The following is a 20,555-nucleotide window of genomic DNA, read 5'->3' on the forward strand; positions in this document are numbered from 1 at the left end:
ATAATAATAATCTCCCCTAGCATAATATCACTCTTCACATTGAATCTTCACTCATATATGTAAATTGGCTTGTTAGAACTTTTCAGGAGGTGGGTAGATTTGGTGATCAACTCCATAAGGAAGAAGCCCTAACAGGGAAACTGTTCGGTAGTTGTGAAATGCCAAAATAGTTTGGGGACGTGTTGCGCGCCCCCCCCCCAAAATTATTGATAAAATTTAATGAAACATGGATACATTGACAGATGCTTGTATTTATTATCATATTCAATAAACTCATACCAAAATAGGACAATCAAATCATACAAAACGTCTATATAAAAAATTCCAAATTTCTACATAAAAGTATAATAATTCTACAGAACTCTTGTCCACAAATCACACAGTGCATGAGCTCTGAACTCAGTACTTGCATGACCCCTTGCCAAAAGAATGTTGACACAGATAATCCCAAATACAAAGCAAACATCAATAATGCGTCAACAACATGAAAAGCTCCTGGTCACGATGAGTGTTTCCTTTAGAAGGAATGAACTGTTTCAACAAACTACAATGAAACCCTAAGACCTGACCACACACAGACTAAGAAGTTGTTTTTGATTTTAAAGCTTAGCTATGCTTCCGTAGCTTTTCAGATTATTTGGTGCATACAATGGGATCGGCATGCTTTTACAAGTCAGTCAGTCCTATCTGCTTTGCTTTGTTGTGGATGATATGGCCAAAGCATGCGTTGCGACAGAGTAAAAGACAAGCCTCTTCTAAACTCGCTACCATGAGGTACCTCTGGTTGTTGGTGTTGGTCCCTTTGGTTGTTCTTGTTGGGAGGGGCTAGCCTAGCGATGGAAACAGTAACCGTGGCGATGGTGGAGTGACCACACAAACTGCTGCAGCGTGACTCATACAAATGGGCTCAAAAAGTTTGGTTGCCTGGCAACAGCAACATCGCCGAGCACCGTCAGTCCGCTGTGCTGATAGTTGGCGCCCAGTCTCACGAGTCTCCAGTCATAATGGAGACAAACTCCTCCTGGTTAACTGTCAAACACACACAAACACAAACACACACACACACACACACACACACACACACACGTAAAATAAACAACATTTTTCATTACCCTCCCTGAAAGGTAGATGCACAAGTTCATGGGAAAACCCGGCTATGCTTTTTACAGTGAATACCCCATTCCCCATTACAATCAGTGGTGACTAGACGATTCAGCAGATCACATACACTCTAATCTGGCTCCACCACCTTCTGTATGAAAGACCTAAATGCCAGTGAGGCCAACTGGATTCCATGAGAAAACGCACTGCCTGCATCATAGAGCTGCCTGTGCCCCATCAGACTACATATTCAGGTAGCCCTCGTTCCCAAAAACGTTGGAGACCCCTGATTTTAATATATCATGTATATCAGGGGTCTCCAACGTGGCTACCTGAATGACCTGAAATCACATGGAGGGCTACTCATTTGAAACAAACAGACCCTCACCCCTTTTTGCAAGGGTAAACCGTAACTCGTAAATAATATGTGATTTTTACATTTAAATGATAAATATTATATAGGCCTATAAGCCTTTATATACCCTTACAAAAAATAAATGTTTGCAGCAGACCTGTGGGTGATTTCTGGGAAACAAATGAGTTCACTAGAAAATATTGCCAGAATTTTGCCAATGTTGGCAGCTAGAGGCAAACTTCCAGCAAAGTTCTGGCAACAATGAGAAGTTTGCCACTAGTGGCAAATGTATTTGCCTGTGATTTGCCACCACACTTCCAGTGAACTTCTGGTGGCAAACCTAATTTGCATATGACATTGCTGCAAATTTGCTGCAACATTGCCAAAAGTGAACCGCAATTGTTTGCCAGAAACCTAATTTGTATGTGAAAATATGACCTTGCCGAACTATATGAACTGTTTGCCAGAAACCTGAAATTTCTTCATCTGATTCTTCTATACATCTCTCTCTGAAATCTCTCCATGATCTGACAAAAAAGTTTTTGTTTTTCGCCAGGTAATACACAGCCCTATTGCATGGCGTGCATGCCACAAGATTTGCAGCTCTATTGCTACACTAGTACGGAGGAGAAATGGCTCCTGATCTGAAGCAATTGTTTTTCAGTCCTTGGACAATCATGCACGAACCGTATGGGACAAACACGGAATGGCCACAGAACTTCCGCAAAGATATGTTTCCATTGAGAAAAGGATTCAGATTCAGAGCCAAAGGCTAAAATTTAATCCAGCTATAATTTGTAGGGCATCACCAATATCAAGTTAATGTTACAGATGTATGGCTACATGTATTCTTAAAAGGGTTCTGGTCTACAATTAAATATCTATTAGAAACTTCACAATTGAGGATGTTTTTAGAGCGTCTGCGGTTGACTTTTTGGCTATTTTTAGAAGGTGCACTGCGCCACAAATCACAGTCGTCATGCGGGCACCGTGTTGGAGACCCCTGTGCTATATCGTGATCATTCCTCTATATTGTAAGATTTTTTTCTTATTGCAATATTGACAATATAGTTGTGTGATGATTGTTTACATTGCTTTGTGAACAATTTGCCATATAGTCACCTTCCTAAAATAATGGCTTAAGTAATTGTTTCAGTTTTTTCAGAAAAAAAAAAAAAAAAAAAAAAAAAATTTGAATGATGATGATTTAGGCAAAAAAACAAAAAACAAAACTACCAATATTTCAGGAAGGTGACGATATGCAAAAAGGTGCCCCATGTATACTATTTGCAGAGCTGTGAGTTCAACAGTTTTGTGTTTTTAATTGAACACAAAATTTAAAATGCATGAGAGTATAATATGTAAACTTTGTATACAACATAAATATTATTTTATATGTTTTATTACTTTGTATCATATCGTATATTACCATTTTCCCCCAGCATATTGGGATCAGCGTTTTTAGCCATATCTCCCAGAGTTGTACTGCATCACTATCATATGGGTTATGTGACGTGTTTAAAACAACCATCTTTTGAGATTAGGCCTTGTACTAAGAAGTAAGGGTGTTGCACCACAGATCTCAGGTGTGAGCCCAACCCATACAGCAGGATGCTTGCCCTTATCCAAAAGAAAATTCCAAACTTTTTCCAAAGCTCAATTCTTGGGATTGGGATTATTCTTTTTTTTAAGGATGCTGCTTTTTGTAGTTTTGTAAGACATGCAAATATTTTGTTGGGATCCTCTCTCTCTCTCTCTCTCTCTCTCTCTCTCTCTCATCCAGGGATTAAAGTGAAAAAAAATCGTTTGACTGAACTTTTTTCAGGTCATAAGTCATACGTTGTTCATATCTACCTATAGAGATAGCACCCCTATCGCGACCTATTGGTTTTTAATGTACAAAAAGATGCAAACAGCAAAGTAAAGCACCAAATAAACACCGAAACGAGGCTACAGGGTACTAAGTTACTACGTAATTAATGCCACCTACAGGTGAATGCATAGAACATAACAATCCTATGGTTTGTGTACCCTGTAGCCTCGTTTTAGCCATGTGAATAAGGCGAATTGAGAGTGTTCTTGATTGAGATTGAGTTTTCCTGTTGAACAAAACAATATTTCAATACCATCCCTGACCATTGCTGATTAGCCATTGCTGTTCTTTTCTACTGCAGCAATATTGTAGAAAGGCTTTAACACACTCTTATTTAATTACTTCAGGCCAAAAGTGTTTAAAGGGGAGATTTTTTTTTCTTGTTAATATGCAATTCAACACTAAGTAAAATCTATAAAATCAAGTTTGCAAGACTTCACATTTCCTCATCAAAGTAACGAATCAGAACAGTCTAGATATTGTTCATATTGCCATGTGTTGCCTCATCTGCATTTAATGAAAACATGGTCATTTTGAGTTTTACAGACAACTCAAGTTTTCCAATGAGCAGCAATACTGTGTGTGCTCATGCAGGAGGTCTGGGCGATCTGATAAGCGACAATCGTGTTGCTATGAAAGAACATGTGTAGCCTACTTTCTGGCATAAAACACGGTCAACCATAGATAAACGTAGCCTACCTCTGTCGTGGTGGCTAGTTGCACCAGGTAGGGAAGATGTCCTGAAGTGCAAGAACGTTAGCCTTATGGCGGTCTTCTGATTGTTGGCGTGCTAAAACATTTTCCTATTGCATCCATAAACAATTTTCTTGCAGAAAACCGCGCAAAAGCAAAACCCTGGCACTTTATTTTTTTTACACCATGGCTTGTTAGTTCTCCCCGTTTGGCATCTCCATTTATTTTTTTTTGACACCTGTGCCTTCCTTTATTGTTGTTTATGTAAAGCACATTGAATGACCTCTGTGTATGAAATCCCTATATAAATAAACTTGACTAGCAAGCGATCCATGACAGCTAGTGGCCTTGCCCATCTCCAAATCATTTGCAAGGTTCTTAGGCCTACTGGTTATGGTTTTGTGCTATACATTAATAATAGCAAAGTTTTAAGTTGACTATTTTAATTGCATGGTTGTTTTTGTCAACATAGCTCACAACCTATTGTTAAAATGAGGCCCAAAATAGGCTACAAGGTGGTATGTCACAAACACGACTACCCCTTACTCAAAATATTATTATTTTATGTTAACATGCTCAGTCAAAACCTTCCAAATTGTGAAAAACAGGCGGGATAGGTGGCTACGGTTTATATTAAGGCCGCTTTACACAAACTGTTAGTTGCATTGATCAAAAACTGTAACAATAATAGTAGGCTACATCGGTGGCAGCAGGCTATCTGTTCAAGTCATAGGTGACACCCAAAATGAATGACCTCCCTGACAAGGTTTGCGATAAGAAATTGTCTACATTTTGTGCGGAAAGAACACAGCCTCCAAATTATTACATAGAGCTCACAATATCATATCCAAAATTAAACGGATTGGGCAACCTCATCAGCTGTCAGGATGGTGTCACTATAATCCAACTTTGACCGTCCTCCAGGCGTGTTCTTTTTTTTTTTTAAGCAACCGCCCCAGGCCAATGAGACAAGCATGTAGCTACAATATAAACAAATTAAACTCATGGCTGGCGTATCTTCTTGAGCGGTCTCTGATTGAGACACAGAAAGTTCTCAAGAACACTATTAGGTCTTTAAACATTTACCATCACACACATTCATTCATCGGACCTAATATTTGTAGTTTTAAAAAAGGAAAAGAAAAAGGTGACCCCCTCCTATTTTTTTTTTCTCACGGATCTGCATCGATCTCAAATATGACATTTCTAAAATCAAATTGACGGAAATCCGTCATACGACGGAGAACTTTAATCCTTGCTCTCATCCACTAGACCAGCACACTCCCCTTCCCGCCCTGTCCCACTCACTCTCTCCATCGCCGTCGGTGTCGAACTCGTCGATCATGGCGCGGAGCTCCTCGTCACTCATGTCCTCACCCAGCTCTCGGGCTACGCGCCGCAGGTTCCGCAGGCTGATCTTCCCCGACTCGTCATCGTCAAACAGCTTGAACGCCTTCAGGATCTCCTCCTTGGGGTCGCGGTCCAGGATCCTGTCCGTCACTGAGACACACAGTACACAACCAAGCAGTCAGCGGTCATAACCTTCAGGCGAAACAAGGATGTTTATGGTGAGTATTTAGCAAATGCTTTTGTCCAAAGCGACAGTGACCCCATTAACTTTAAGATGAGCAGTTTATGATAAACTCAAACAGCCTAAAAAAAATACCAAAATTATTAATAGATGAAAAAGAAATTAACAGAATGACAATAACAAATATAGCTGCAAGCAGCAATGAGGGGGCCAAGCAGGTAAGCAGTTGAGCAGAAGTTGGGATTGGACTGGACTGGACTGGACTTGACTGTGTTGTGTTAGATTCAGGGTTCCCACACCTTGGTTAAGATCAAATTCAAGGACCTTTCAAGGACTTTCCAGACCCAATATCCTCAAATTCAAGGACCTAATGTGTCGTTACATTTCAAGCGCAAGCATGGTTAAATCATGTTACCTCAACAGACCAAGGATACCTTGTCACAGTTTTCTTTTCTTTTTGGTCATATGACAAATGGTAGGCCTATTCTATTTTTTATGTTTGTATTTTGCATAAAACTGAGCTGAAAAACGTTCTAAACAAGTTAAACTTGTTACCATGAACCTGTTGGTTTATTCATCAATATGTTAAATTAAATATTGGGCAACAAACACTACACGCGGGAAACACGCAGAAATCACGCTGGCCGTGTAGTTCTAACCAACGTAAATCAGGCATACGCATAGGATATTGACAGAAGTGGTGGCGAAATAATAGAAACATGTTAATAAGCGGATGGAATTATATGGAATTTTTTCCTCAAAACGAAATTCAAGGACTTTCAAGGACCTCCATTTATTTATGTCTGTTTTCAAAAATGTTCAAGGGCCTTGGAATTTTTTTTTCAGATTCACAAACTTTCAAGGATTTCAAGGACCCGTGGGAACCCTGTAGATTGGACTTGATTGGATTGGATTGGACTGGATTCAAAGGTCACCGAATTTATTGTGTGTCCTCAAGATGTACTCCTAAGACCACATACCAAGTTTGGTTTAAATCGGTGAAAGTGTTGATAATTATAGCACCCCTAGTGGTCAAAGGTCACCAAAATAATTGTGCAGTCTTAATATGGGGTTATGACTCCACATACCAAGTTTAGTTTCAATCGGTGAAAGTGTTAATAAATATAGTGCCCCTAGTGGTCAAAGCATACCAAATTAATTGTGCATCCTCAGGATGTAATCCCAAGTCCACATACCAAGTTTGGTTGCGATAGGTGAAAGTGCTGATCATACCGCCCCTAGTGTTCAAACGTCACCAAATGTATTGTGGGTCCTTAGGATGTGTTCACGAATCAACGTACCAAGTTTGGTGTCACTACGAGAAAGTCTTCCTAATTATAGCGCCCCTAGTGGTCAAAGTACACCAAATGTATTGTGCGTCCTCAGGATCGGGTCCCGAGTCCATATACCAAGTTTGGTTTTGATACGTAAAGGCGTTACTGAGATATGAGCTAATTTCCTGTATCTCTAGCGCCCCCCTAGTGGTCAAAGGTAACCAAATGTATTGTGTGTCCTCAGGATTGGGTCCCAAGTCCATATACCAAGTTTGGTTTCCATATGTGAATGCATTGCTGAGATATGAGCCTACTTCCTGTGATTATAGCGCCACACAGTGGTCAAAATTTACCAAATTTCTTGAGCCTCCTCCTAATTGGGTCCTGAGCCCATGTAACAAGTTTGATTTTGATACATGAAAGCATTGCTGAGATATCCCTTCACTTACTGTTTGGTGGCTTCTCCGCCAATTTTGATTGGCTGTTACGGGCGAACGGTTTTAGGTTTGAAGACAAAAAGGGATAACTTTTTTGTGGCTTGGACTGAAGATTATGTGTGTCAAGTTTGGTGTCAATCGGACAAACTTTGTGACCTGTGAAAACTTTTAGGTGTTTTTGATTAAATCAAATATGGCGGAAAATCCATCATGGCGAAAAATTACGTCATAGGGTGCGTTGAACTCGGCTTGGTCCAAGGATTTTGACAATAGAACCAACGGGTCAAAAGTTACTTGTATGAACGCACGTCCAACTTTGGCCTCTTGGTGGCGCTAGAGTGCTCGAGGTGCCAACTTGAAACTTGGTGAAATTAATCATGGGACTGTGCCTAATTTGTGTGTCAAATTTTACAACTTTTTACCAGACGGTTCTATAGGCTGCCATAGACTTCCATGACGGAATAATACTAAATATAACCGCAAGCGGTGATTTAACAGGGTCCGAGCAAAATGAACATGAGATAGCATAGCTTTTTAGTTTACATATGCTTTGATTGTTTGGGCCCAATTGTTCAAAAAAACGTGACTGGATTTCGGTTATCGGATTTCAGTTACCGGATTTTGGCTATCGGATTTCAAATCTTGAAAATGGGTTGTTCAAAGGGAAACAAGGATCCTGAAATTGGATTAGATCACATAATCTATTCTTGGTTTTGATCTGGATAAAACCTTTGTGTTGTTCAAAACTTTTGAGTTGGATTGGAATAAATTTGATCCATAAAATTAGGATTACCCTGTGCTGTAACGTTATAGTGTGCTAACCTCCACAACCCAACAGTATTCTAACAGTATTCTATTCTAGTATGCTAACCTCCACAACCCAACTGAAGGAACTGTAGGGGGCGATGTGGGTTGAGGTAGAGTGAGTGTGTGGCGAGCAGGCAGAGCCTCGGTCAGAAGGCTCAATGGTATGGAGTGATGACACGGAGATGCCAGGTTTCGGTGCAACACAAGTGAACTTTATTTGAGTTTCAATGAATCTGTTATTTTGTTCTTTACTTGTATGTGTGCTGCATCAAAGAGGAAACAAACAGAAAATGGAGTAATCAGTAAAATGGGGTAAATCAGTACAGATCCCAACTCACAACAATAAACTGAAATCATATGGCTATATAAAGGTACAACTAAACAATACTTGACATCCCAAGTCAACCAACATCAGGCCATCCTTAAAAATATTTTTGTTTGCAGTAACAGCCAAAAAAAAAAATAAAAATGGGTCGATAGGTAGGTCAATATATTTTTTTTTTTCAAGATTCAAAGTAAAAAAAAAAAAAAAAGTACAATTTTGGTCATGGTGATTACGTAGGAATGAATTTACACAAATGTGCATATCGTGACGTAACTGACTGGGTCTTCAACCCGTGCCTTCAGGCGCACCATTGCAAACCTCATTCTGATGCAGGTTATATAGACCAGCCTTTCTCAAACTTCTTTGACCTGAGGCCGGTCATGGCAGACTTTTGGGTCATAGGGCTCATCTACATGTACCCAGAAAGAAGGCTACAATAGCTCTTGGCCACGTTATATTGAAATTTGACTATACAATACTCAATGCTATACAGTGTATTATACAGTCTCTGCTCTCTAAGGAAGTTCCAAAAAAAACAACGTCGTTCTATTAAGTTTAGTTAAATAAATAAATAGCCTTCCAACAGGTTGGGCGGAGCTTTGATACCAACGTTATCGATTAGTTTCAGTTTCTCTCGCGAGGCCGGCGCACTGAATGAATGCTCATACCACCACTTAATTGTAGGGCTCCATGTTTAATGACATCGATGGCAGAAAGCGTTTGTTTTCTTTTTTCGTCGATCGCGGTTTCTTGATCAACTGCGCAGCAAATTATCAGATGAAGCACCGGGCCTAATTTCACTCCACGACTCAGCGGACCAGCAGTCTCCATGTTGCGGACCCATATTTTGAGAAATGCTGAATAGACCACAACCAATTTCAATACTCGACACGGTCACCCGTTAGACTAGGGGAGGAGGGATGAAAAGATCTGGCCACAGTTCTTCCAGAACCGTGCCAAGTAAAAGCGTTATCAGTTTGTGTGAATGAAACGAAGCGTAGGCCATAGTGTGACATCGTAAAACCAATGGTGTAGAGATGGCCACAGGTTTTGTTTTAAGTGAGCCACGTTTGCATGTAGGCAATTTATATTCACAATACTTGGGCCTACTAAAGAAATATTATTTTATTGCATTTGTATTGGTTGTTTAGAGTAAAAAAAAAAAACAATCGGGTCGGTATTAGCATGAAGTTTACAACCCGGCAAGTCGGTCGGACTAAAAAGGGGAAAAAATAAATATTTGGGTCGGTTCTAAATTGACAGGGTCGGTCAGTTCTTGACCGAAAAAAAATATTTTAAGGATGGCCTCATCTAACATCATCTTATCACCCCCCCCCCCCCCCCCCCAATACACAGCACACTGTCTCATGAGGAAGCTTCTCCAACACACATATTGCACACTGCCCTCTCCCCACATATACAGCACACTATCCCATCTCCACCGTCATCCCCCCCAACACACACACAAAGACCCCTGGCAGTTGGGTTAGCCCCTTGAGCCGTGGATCTGCCCAAGGTTTCTTCCTTGGTAAGGGAGTTTTTCCTTGCCCCTGTTGCTCTTGGGTGCTCCTTGTTGGTGCCCCCCCCCCCCCAATCCTCCCCACCTTTCTTATGCAGCCCTTGCCACTTAATCTACTAAACCCCCCTCTTCTGCTGCACTTTTACCCCCAATAAATGCACAAATAGGCTGACACCAGACATAATGTCACTGCATTTCTTACTTCCAGTAACTATATGCATGTGAAAATAAACTTCCTTGTATCATCTCTCACATGCATCTCTCACATGGGACTCCAACACACCAAACCAACAAACAAAGACCTTAACTTTACACATGATGGCAGAGGTACTCTACAAACTGATAAACATCACAAAAGTCACAGTGAGGGTCATTAAAGTGATGGCTTACGTTAACTCAAAGACGCACACAAAGCAGGACGCACTGGAGTGCTGGGTTGAGATGAACAAAAGAGTGAACTGAGGGCGAGCAAACAATTTATCCTGGTCTGAGCCCCTGCTCCGGAGCTACAGGGTTTTGCAGCAGGTAAACTGGGCGTGGTTAGGTGGCAGAGCCAAACAATCCTGCAATTTCTCCACAGCACTTTCACCTCAAGGACTTTGTGCAGATTTAAGTGTACATTCGAAAATGAGAAACAATATAACAATTGTTTGAAAAGATTCCCTAAGTTTATTTATATATATATATATATATATCAATAAACTTAGGGAATCTTTTATATAAACTTAGGGAGTCTTTTCACCAACAGTATTTTAACAATACTCTACTCTATTGTAGTATGCTAACCACCACAACCCAACAGTATTCTAACAGTACTCTATTCTAGTGTGCTAATCTCTACAACCCAATAGTATTCTAACAATATTTTATTCTACAGGACTATTTATTTGTCGTGGATAAGATGAAGGGTTTGATAATGGAAGGCAGTGTTTCCCAGAGAATTGAATTGTATTTGTGGTGGTAGGTGAAGGGGGGGGGGGGTTGATGGCTGATGTCATTGATTGGCTGATGTCATTCAGGTGCTGTTCAATGGTGTGAATCTTAAATGACAAATCCTAAAGCTCTAACGGGGATTCGAACACTCAACCTAAGAAACACCAGTACAAGGCATTATCCCACTGAGCCACTAACAATCCTACATGTTGGCCAGTCACATTCACATGGTGAAAATGTGTGTTGGTAAACACACAAGAAAAACTCCAAGCATACATTTGACAATAAAATGAAGGGTTTTCCTGAAAGAGTACACCTGAAATCTTTTTGAAATTCTGGCATTTGTAGAGAAGAACACTAATGGATGAAATATAAATATGATAGACTTAATGATGAAGGAAAAATAGCAAACAAAGAAGTTCCCCTAAATGTCAGAGTGTCTCAGCATTCTGATTCTTGGCAACTAATGACTGTGTATGTTGATTGATTGATGTCAATTTAGGTGCTGTTCAATGGTGTGAATCTTCAATAACCAATAGTATTCGAGCTAGAGCCTAAAGCACTACCAGGGATTCGAACTCTCAACCTAACAAACACCAGCACTAGGCATTATCCCACTGAGCCACTGACAATCCTACATATTTGGCAGTCGCATTCACATGGTAAAAATGTGTGTTCGCAAACACACAACATCAAGAAAATTCCTACCATACATTTGACAATAGAATTAAGGGCTTTGTAAAAAAAAAAAAAAGAGTACAGATCTGAAAATGTGCACTGTTAATGGTATCCACATAATGATGGTTGTATGGTTGTTCTCCAAGGAAAAACAATTACTCATATAGGAATATAGGTGACCTAGGAAAAATGGCCTAAGTGGTCTAACTTTATTTGCCTATATCTCTGAAATGGAACAAAAATTCTGAGTGATAACTTTTGTGAGGCTTGGTCTAAACATTGTCTGTGAGAATTTTGGTGAAGATTTGATTATTTTTGAAGAGTGTGAAACATTTTATAATGTTTAGCTTTTCCATGAAATTGTGTCAAAAGTAAACATTTTTAGACCATAAGACCAGGGCCAAAAAGATGCATCTAAGTTTAGAGATTAATATTATGAAAGCATTTTGAGTCTAGGTCAATCTGGTAAGGAGAAATTAGGATAATTAACTTTTTCCAATAGCGCCACCTTTGGGTGCAGTACCCCAAATTTTGGGTTATGGGTAGAGGGGGGTACTGTAGAAACGGAGATCTATATGAAAAATCGCCAGATTTCTCCTTTAAAAGTAGCTTAAATAATAGCTTGTAGCTTCACTCACTACATTTTGCCCATCACTGATAACAACGAATAACTAACTACCCATATGAATGGTAGTGGACTAGCCACATGTGGATAAAAATGGACTTTAACCACAGCAGTACTGGTGCAAGCTTGTTACCAAAACTACCATCAACATCGAATGAACACCGTTTCTCTCTTGCAACATGAACATCTAAAATAGTACATGTGATATAACCTGGCATGTCCTGAAAGAACTACAGGACAGTACTGGGTGTTTTGAATGAAGTGCAATTAGAGCTAATCTGAGTATTAGGAAAATATCTGATGATGCAAGCAGCCATCTGTCCAGCAGAGGAGCAGAGCGCGGTGGATGGGGATGAGGAAGGGTTCACTGAAGGTCATCTTCACAAATTAAATAAATTAAAGATGACTTTATTGGGAGTTGACGTTACTTACCCACTTCTTTGAAGTCTTCGAAAGTTATTTTTCCATTTCCTTCCCGGTCATAGTCTTTCAGAATCTTTAACACATCAACTTTCTTCACCTCGAAGCCCAGAGCTCTCATTGCGACCTGTGACACGGTACAATATAAAATCTGTAACACTTCGTGTTGTTTGAGGAAGAAGTTTTATCTTTGGGTTAGACACAATTCACTTACCTTCAGTTCGTGGTAGTCGATTTCTTTATCTTTGTCCGTGTCAAAGAGTTCGAACGCTTCTTTTATCTCATCTTTCTGCTCATCAGTCAGTTCTCGCCTCTTTTTCCTCTTCGTCTTATCGGATGCTAGTTCAGTTCTACCGACAAAGTAGATTGTTACGTTAATGTTGACACAAAGCAACAAGTGATTAACGTGTAACGTTAGTAATATAACCTACACCAGCTAGTGCTAACTAGCCGAACGTTTTTGGAGCGGTGTAGTCTAGTTAGCTGTAGCAGCTAGTGGGTACTGTGATCAAACCCAAATGTTAATACGTATCCTTGCCCTTTTTTTTTAAGTGGGTATCCTGCGTAGTCCTGCGTATCACGTAGACTACTACCACTGCCAACATCGTTATGTGTGCTGGTAATGTTAAACATTAAACCTAACGTTAAACCTACGCCACCAACATGTCAAAGATGTAGATCTCGGGGCCGTAACAACGGGCAATGTGCACACACTCGTTCAGGTAAACTACCAACCAAGATAACAAAGTAGGATTAAATCAAAGAGTATAGAACTTCTATACTCTTTGATTAAGTCCAGCAGAAACGTTAGCGTTATCAGTTGCCGTTGAGGAGGACTACCATTGATGTTGCGACAAGTTAGCAATCGCTATCTGCCTGGATGACAGAATAATTCGCTGTCAGAGAAACCCTATGCTGCTGTGATACCAGGGTAAATTAACGTTAAGCCAGAGTCCGTCTTTCTCTGGTTAAGCTAACGTGTTCTGCCTAGCTAGGATAACGTCAGCTAACAGTTAACAAACGAGCTAGCACTGACAAAACAAATGAAACCCTGAACGTTAACGTTAGAGGGCGTCTTAGCATTATTCACATTATACGTGAGTATTACTACTAATAACTAACTTATGGATATCTTACCTTAAAGAAAGACTCATTTCTTAAACGTTGGCTACCTCAACCGTTTGACCCCTGTATCTCCCGGCTTGCAGCTTAGCGCTATGGAGGCACAACCACAACAAACCGCTCGTACATAGCTTCATCCGCAGCGCCCAACCTGCTACCCTTCCGTAGACAATGACATTTGCTTTTACTGGTCGCTATGGTTTCTCAAACTACTATCCAATCCTGCGAAAGTTTACAGTTCTGAAGGCCACATCGGATTGGACAAGTGAGGTTTTCATGCTGGGTTTTTCTGGGTTTTTAGTTTTGATTTCTCTGCCTTTAACTCATAAGTTACTGTGGTCTTTATAAACGAAATATGATTGTATTTGAAAATGGAAGGCTTGATTAGATTGTTAAAAAACGAAATTGAAAAATACAAAATGAGATGAAATAGTGTAAATTCTGAATACCCACCCAGTAGGCTAGGCTTCTTGCAGGTAAAATTATATTACCAACATAATTGTTTGGAATTGTATTTCTTATCAACATAACTTTACTACTAAAAATAAATAATGAACAACAACAATCCTCTTAAAAGCAATTGCAGTACATATAATTTACCAATAGATGTCAGACTTGGCCTTTTAAAATGACAGCAGCCCAGGCATCACACACAAACCCACCATGTAGAACAGCACATATTTGCTCACACCACCACCACTACCATTACTACAACTACTACCACAACTTTTATTGAGCTAGGCAACAGCTGACAGCTATAAAACATGGACTGTGACCTCTTGCAACGATGCTTCTAATTTAGTGCAGCCTCAACAACAATAACAACGATAAAACAATAAATTAATAATGGTAAGCCTATAAAAACATCACATGTGGCTGGCTTTCATAATTTAGTTTTCAGTGACACTCAGCAAAAAACAAACAAACAAACAAACAAAAAGCTGTGAGAAGCTAAAGGTTAAAAAAGCATCCCCGTCTCATAGTTACACAGAGAGAGAAAGACACACACATTGAGAGAGAAAACACACTCGCCTGGCCTCAGCCTGTGGGAGTATTTGATAACACACTCTCTTCCCCCACTCAAAACAAAGCCACTGTCCGTTCCCAGGAGGGCCGTCCACTCAGACCAGGCCTGCTGTGTGGGTCGCGACTGCAGCTGGGTAAACCAGCCCCCAGTAGGTCTCGGCTGGCTATTGATTCTTCCCTGGGACTGAATGGGGCTGAATGGGGCTCTGATTCATTTAGATGTTTGTCATTAGTCGCTTAAGCTGCTCAGAGAGCCAGACTTGACAAGTGGGGTGGGAGCTGAGGGGCAGTGGTAGTGGTGGTGCTCTCAGTGCTTAATCAAAGCAGGCTACTCAACTGCATGGCCACGGGGAGAAAATAAGGCGTCTTTGTGGTGTCTGTGTAGATGCAAGCAAGGAAAATCTATTTTGTCATCTCTAAATTTGTTACTTTGTGAATTTGTGAAAATATAAACAAATAAATCTGGTATAATACAATGCAAATGCAATATATATACAGGCTGGTAAACTGTAGTATATAGCTGTAATTTGAATAATGTATTAAAGTGGCAACATTTTAAATCAGGTAAATGTAAGTTGTTGATGGTCCCCATCATGGGTGCAGTTAGTGGTCTCTTTGCCTGGTTTGCTGTATGTGCACTAAGGAAAGTGAAGGGAAAGGGACATTTAACATCATATTTTATTTTAAAAGCACATTTATGCATCTTAATATATATGTATTAAACTTTAATAAACTTTTAATGAAGTGGCAAAATATATGTCCATGTTTACAGTCAGCTGTCTGCATGGTCACCCATTGAATGCATTTTTCCCTTCTTTTTTACCCCTTTAGGATGTGCAATGTCGGGGATATTTGATGTCATAGCAGCAGGGGTGGCCCTACGTGTTTTGATTCAGGTGAAACTTGTGTTTGTTGCTTATTTGATGTCAAACAGTCGCTGGCTGGATGAGCACAGACTGTGCCAGTAGCTCCAGGCATTCCCGAGGTTCTGACCTTTGATGAAGGTTTTAATAAGAAACAATACTCCTGTTTACTCTTTGGCCGCCATTACACGGAAGCCCATCTCCGAGCATCGCTTGGCATTTTCGCTTTGTTTTCTATAAAACACAAAGGTATGTGAGCGCGCAGATCGGCAGAGCGTTAGTGATTGGCATGCCAAGAACAACAGCGAGAGGAGGAAGGAAATGTCGATATTCTATCGATGGGACAGTTTCATAAACACATTTACCATATTGACTTTTGCTTATCTGGTAGTCTTACGTAATATCAACAGCCAAACCACGCAAGCCTCTTTGGCATGCTGTTCCTGTTTTGTGCACTGTTGCCCTCCTGTTGCATGTTGCACTGTTGCCCTCCTGTTGCATGTGTGTGTGTGTGTGTGTGTGTGTGTGTGTGTTTTCAGCCTAATACCTGAAGATGAATCGGCATTCAGTAGGATGACAGTGATTGGAGAGTGGGTTCGGTCACATGATCCCCCATTCAGTTTATACTACTTCAGAGCACCCTCATCGTGCAGTGAGCCCACAGGACTCCCTGTCTCACACACACTCACGCACACAGACATCCACACTCTCAAGCATTCTCGCTCTCTCTCTCTCACGCACACACACACTCACACTAGAACAGCTTGTCTTTCCATGTGTGGGTGTAAGGGGATAAGGGGGTGAGGGTCTCTAACCATCACATAACCGATGACTCGCCCGACATCTCGACTCAGAGCCTATTGTGTGTCTCTCTATGTCTTTTTCCAGGCATGTGTGCGGGCGGGAGGTTGAGATGAGATGTGGTTTGTGTGAGCTGTGGCGTGTGGGGGAGGCTGCTTGCTCGCTCGCTCGCTCCCTGCGCTGCGCGGCGCTGCTCTTCTCTGGCTGACTGGTTCACGCTGGCTCAGTCTGAACAAAAGCAGCTGAGGACCAAACGCGATGCTGCCGGAGCTGGAACTATCTAGTTCAGACCGGTAGCTGTTAGCCGCACAGCACAGCATAGCAGCCTATGAGGTCACACCCGGGGGAAGGGCTGGCGCTTTCTTTATGTAGCTTCAAGACACTCAATATACGGATGTAAGCTTGATTTTGTATCATTATAACATCTCTTTTATGAGGTATTATTTAGAGTTTGGTTGTTTTTTATGTCATTTTATGATTATTATGATTGTTCTTCGTGTCTCCTCAGTGTTAAAAAAGTGATGGGGAAGTACCTACCATTACTATTAACTGACAAGTTGCCACACATGCTTTCATATCACAATCAATAATTTAAAAATGTCCAGATCTATCCTAATACTACTATTAAGCTCAACAAAGGCTCATCTAAACATCACCATTACAACTAATCATCATAGTGTGAGGAAAAGGGAAGGCTAAAGGGTTTATGTGAGTTGTTTTTGTCATGATTTCATGGATGTAGGGCTCTTAGATTCCTGAATAGATCAGACCCCTTTGGAATGGCCTTGTGACACACCACTGTTCTAGAACATACTAGAGTTTGTGTATGTAGCCTAGGAAAGGGAAAATAGGTTTGACTTCATATGTAAGACCTCTTTTAGAAGTGAACATTTTAATTTTACTTTTGGTTGTTTTTAAATAATAACATTCTACTTAAATAAGTGTTGGGGAGGTACCTAGTATCACTAGTTACAACTGGCAAAGATGGCTATAGCCTATAGGTTTAGTGTCTATGATTTTTCATAGATGTGGGTCTCTTGGATTCCCCGAACAGAGCAGGCCAGTCTGAATAGCCTTGTGACACCACTTGTGTCCTGCCCTAGATCAAGCCAGGGTGGGTCCATGTGGTAAGAGAATTTGTGGACAAATTTGGCAACTTTTTTTTTAGAAAGCCTGATAAGTTGTACTCTCTCAGAATAAAAGCTACTTTGAATTCCTTTTTCTCTATTTGCAGTGCGCTGTTATAATCGTAGCCAGTCTTTCGATTGTCTACACAGTATCTTCTCAATCCCCTCACCTCCCCCCCCCCCCCCCACCGCACAAAGCATTTCATTTTACCCGTCAAAACAAACACATTTTCACATGTTTATAAAGTAAAAAACTGACCCCAGATGGCCTAGAGGATGGAGAGGACACAAATAACAAAAGAAAGGCCACGTAGACCACAATCTCGCTGATTAACTGGAGTCACCTAAAGACCTAGAAACCCCTGCCCTTCGCTGTGTCCTTTGCTTGCATGACCAAGCCATTTGGAAATCAGATATCAATAGTGGTGACGGCAGCGAGCCCACTGTAAAGATATGAGTGCTTCGGCGATGGGGCCGGGAGATAGGCTAGCAGCAGCTAATTGATATTTGTTGAGTAACAGAGGACACACACTGATTACGCCTGCACGCTGCACTGAAAGGCGGCTATTGTTGATGGCAACAAATCCAACAGTGAACCAATTAGACGGAAGCACTAAGACAGGCTTCCTGCCAGAGTCCGGCTAATTAAATCAGACCGGTCTGCTTCTCTTATGGCTGGGACCTGGCCAGTGGTCCTAGAGACCCGTCGGGAAGACAGGGGCCGGATTTATCCACCATGCTCAGCAGGAAGAGCCAGCCAAGTTCACTGAAAGATTTTTGGACACTTGAGTGTGTTTTTTTTTTTCTTCTTTTTTCTTCGTTGGCCTGAAAATCGAAATTTTCTATTTCCATCTGAAAGGACATATGCAATACGGGGGGAGAGAGACAGAGAGACCCCTGGCTGATTGCAATAGGCCCGAGGAACAACCAGTGTCTCGGAGAATGATTATGGAAAATGTGGGCTTAGGATGGAAACTATTTCCCCCCTTGTAATAAGGCACACAGGCCCTCCGTGGCAATAGCATGACACCACGGCTGGAGTGTGGAGGGAAAGTCTGCTGTTGGTTGATGGACAGCCAGGCCCATAATCCGGTTCCTCATTCTTAGTGGTGGGGTGATGTCTTGACCCCTCCTTCCACCCCTAGTCGTGCCCGCCTCTCTGTTCTGTTCTGTGAGTCATCACACACATGCGGTCATTCCATCCAGGAGGAGGCCATATGTATGTGTGTGTGTGTGTGTGTGGGTGGGTGGGTGTATGTGTGTGGGTGTATGTGTGTGTTTGAGTTATATAAGCTGTATGATCCACTCTCATGAGAAGTCAACCCCCACAGGCTACAAGTTCGGACGAAGTGAGTCGGGGTTTGACTCAGAGATAAGTTGGAGGGGATCCTATTATGTGGTCATGTAGACTGCACTCACATCCTGTCTGACTCACACACTCTCTGGTGCTCTTTCTCACACACTGAACTCCTCAGATGAGTGCGAGCATGTGTGTGTGTGTGTGTGCTCTATTTTAGGGCAACCATTTTGCCAAGTCATGCTCTCACTCTGCTGGCGCCCATGACACGTCCTAAGTTCAAACAAACGCACCACTAGCCCTCAACATGTCTGCTGCTGAATGATCCACAACTTCCCTGAAGCTGAAGTGCTGTGACTCGCCCGAAGCCTGTGCGTCTCTCGGAGGGGCGCCTCCACCCGTGCTGTAACTCGCCTAAAGCCTGTGCGTGTCTCGGAGGGGCGCCTCCACCCGTGTGAACTTGGCCTTCTCCACATCTCTTCTCAAGTTGGCTTGGAAAACTGGCAACAGTCCACAGCAATTAGACATTAATCCTTGTTTTGTTGCCACCAGGCTTAGAGGCATAAGATACCCAACCTGCAAATCACGCGAGTGCTAGTCTGTGTTTTGAACAGAAACCTCTCTGCTCTTGCTGTGCGCCACCCCAACCCCCTCACTCCCCATCCTGGATCAACAATCTACTCTGACTTCTGAAAGATATAAATCAATCAGCGTAGTTGAATGGAGTCAACAGATAACAACATTAACAGGAATTAAAAGTTTAGGGATCATGGAATAATACAATATATGATAATAAAGATGTCAACAGACAGCAAGATAATGCAGGGCAGTAATTCTTCTCTGAAAAAAATACTCAATAACAGATTTGATAGTCTAGCAGGCATAGGGAAGTGGATGACATGAAAAAGCGAAAGTAACATTAAACGGTAACCAAAAGTATGCAGTTTGTAGATGCCATATCATGCTTTAGGATGCAAATGCAGCGCAAAACAACAGGCACGATTCAGTATTCAGAGTCAAAGTTCAGTAATATGCAGGTTATTCAAGAGTCAAGAGCTTTTGTGAAATTGTAGGGCATACTTATGCTCAAAGGACATTTCATACTCTCATTAAGATGTTATTTTGGATATTTCAAGTGACCTTCAAATATGTAGGCAACATTCTGTTATGTAATTGTATATTCCTGTAACACAGACTTCAGTGACTGGCAAAACTGGCTTTGGGCAGTAACATCCAGACTTACTGAGAGTCTCATTATCTCTGTAACACTGAAGGTTGAACTACTTTGATGTTTGGGAAATACCCGTGATGGTTAGTGGTTTGACTCAACCTGGATTTTCACAAAATGGAAATGGGCAACACCTCTTAGAATTCCCCCTTGGAGACTAGTCTCTCTCTCTCTCTCTCTCTCTCTCCCTCTCCCTCTATCTCTCTCTTTCTCTCTCCGTCTCTGCCTCTCTCCCTCTCTCTCTCTCTCACACACACACACTTGCGTTATTCTTGCGTTAGAGAAGGACATAAGGTTAAGGAGCATCTGTGTTAGCCCAGGCCTGGGGTTGGGGTTTTCATGCTGAGATTGAGGGGGAAGGGGCAATTGTTGTGTCAACACTGAGAGGAATCGTGCGGCTTGAGCTCGAGCGGCCTCTGGTCGCCTGCCAGCTTTGGCTCTGCGCCAGCAACAACAGCAGAGCCGCACTGGATGTCTTCTGCCGATCGGCAGGGCGATAGTTTAGAACAAAACTTTGCAA

At 41.5% G+C, this 20,555-nt stretch overlaps 1 protein-coding gene and 1 long non-coding RNA gene across 2 annotated transcripts in view; one reads left to right on the forward strand and one right to left on the reverse strand.

Annotated features, from left to right (window-relative positions):
- Window positions 1–231: 231 nt before the first annotated feature.
- cetn3 (centrin 3) lies at window positions 232–13,878 on the reverse strand. Its single transcript, XM_048259720.1, has 5 exons — window positions 13,709–13,878; window positions 12,786–12,921; window positions 12,584–12,698; window positions 5,331–5,522; window positions 232–1,029 (listed from the first exon to the last, which is right to left on the reverse strand). The coding sequence occupies exons 1-5, from the start codon at window positions 13,723–13,725 to the stop codon at window positions 986–988; spliced, it is 504 nt and encodes a 167-aa protein (XP_048115677.1). The 5' UTR covers window positions 13,726–13,878; the 3' UTR covers window positions 232–985.
- Window positions 13,879–15,548: 1,670 nt separating this feature from the next.
- LOC125305111 overlaps window positions 15,549–20,555 on the forward strand; it is a 7,165-nt gene continuing 2,158 nt past the window's right edge. The window contains exon 1 of the long non-coding RNA XR_007195341.1: window positions 15,549–15,615. This is a non-coding gene — a long non-coding RNA (uncharacterized LOC125305111). The remainder of the gene's footprint in view (window positions 15,616–20,555) is intronic.

The sequence above is a fragment of the Alosa alosa genome, chromosome 12, assembly GCF_017589495.1.
Source record: "Alosa alosa isolate M-15738 ecotype Scorff River chromosome 12, AALO_Geno_1.1, whole genome shotgun sequence".
Taxonomy (NCBI): domain Eukaryota; kingdom Metazoa; phylum Chordata; class Actinopteri; order Clupeiformes; family Clupeidae; genus Alosa; species Alosa alosa.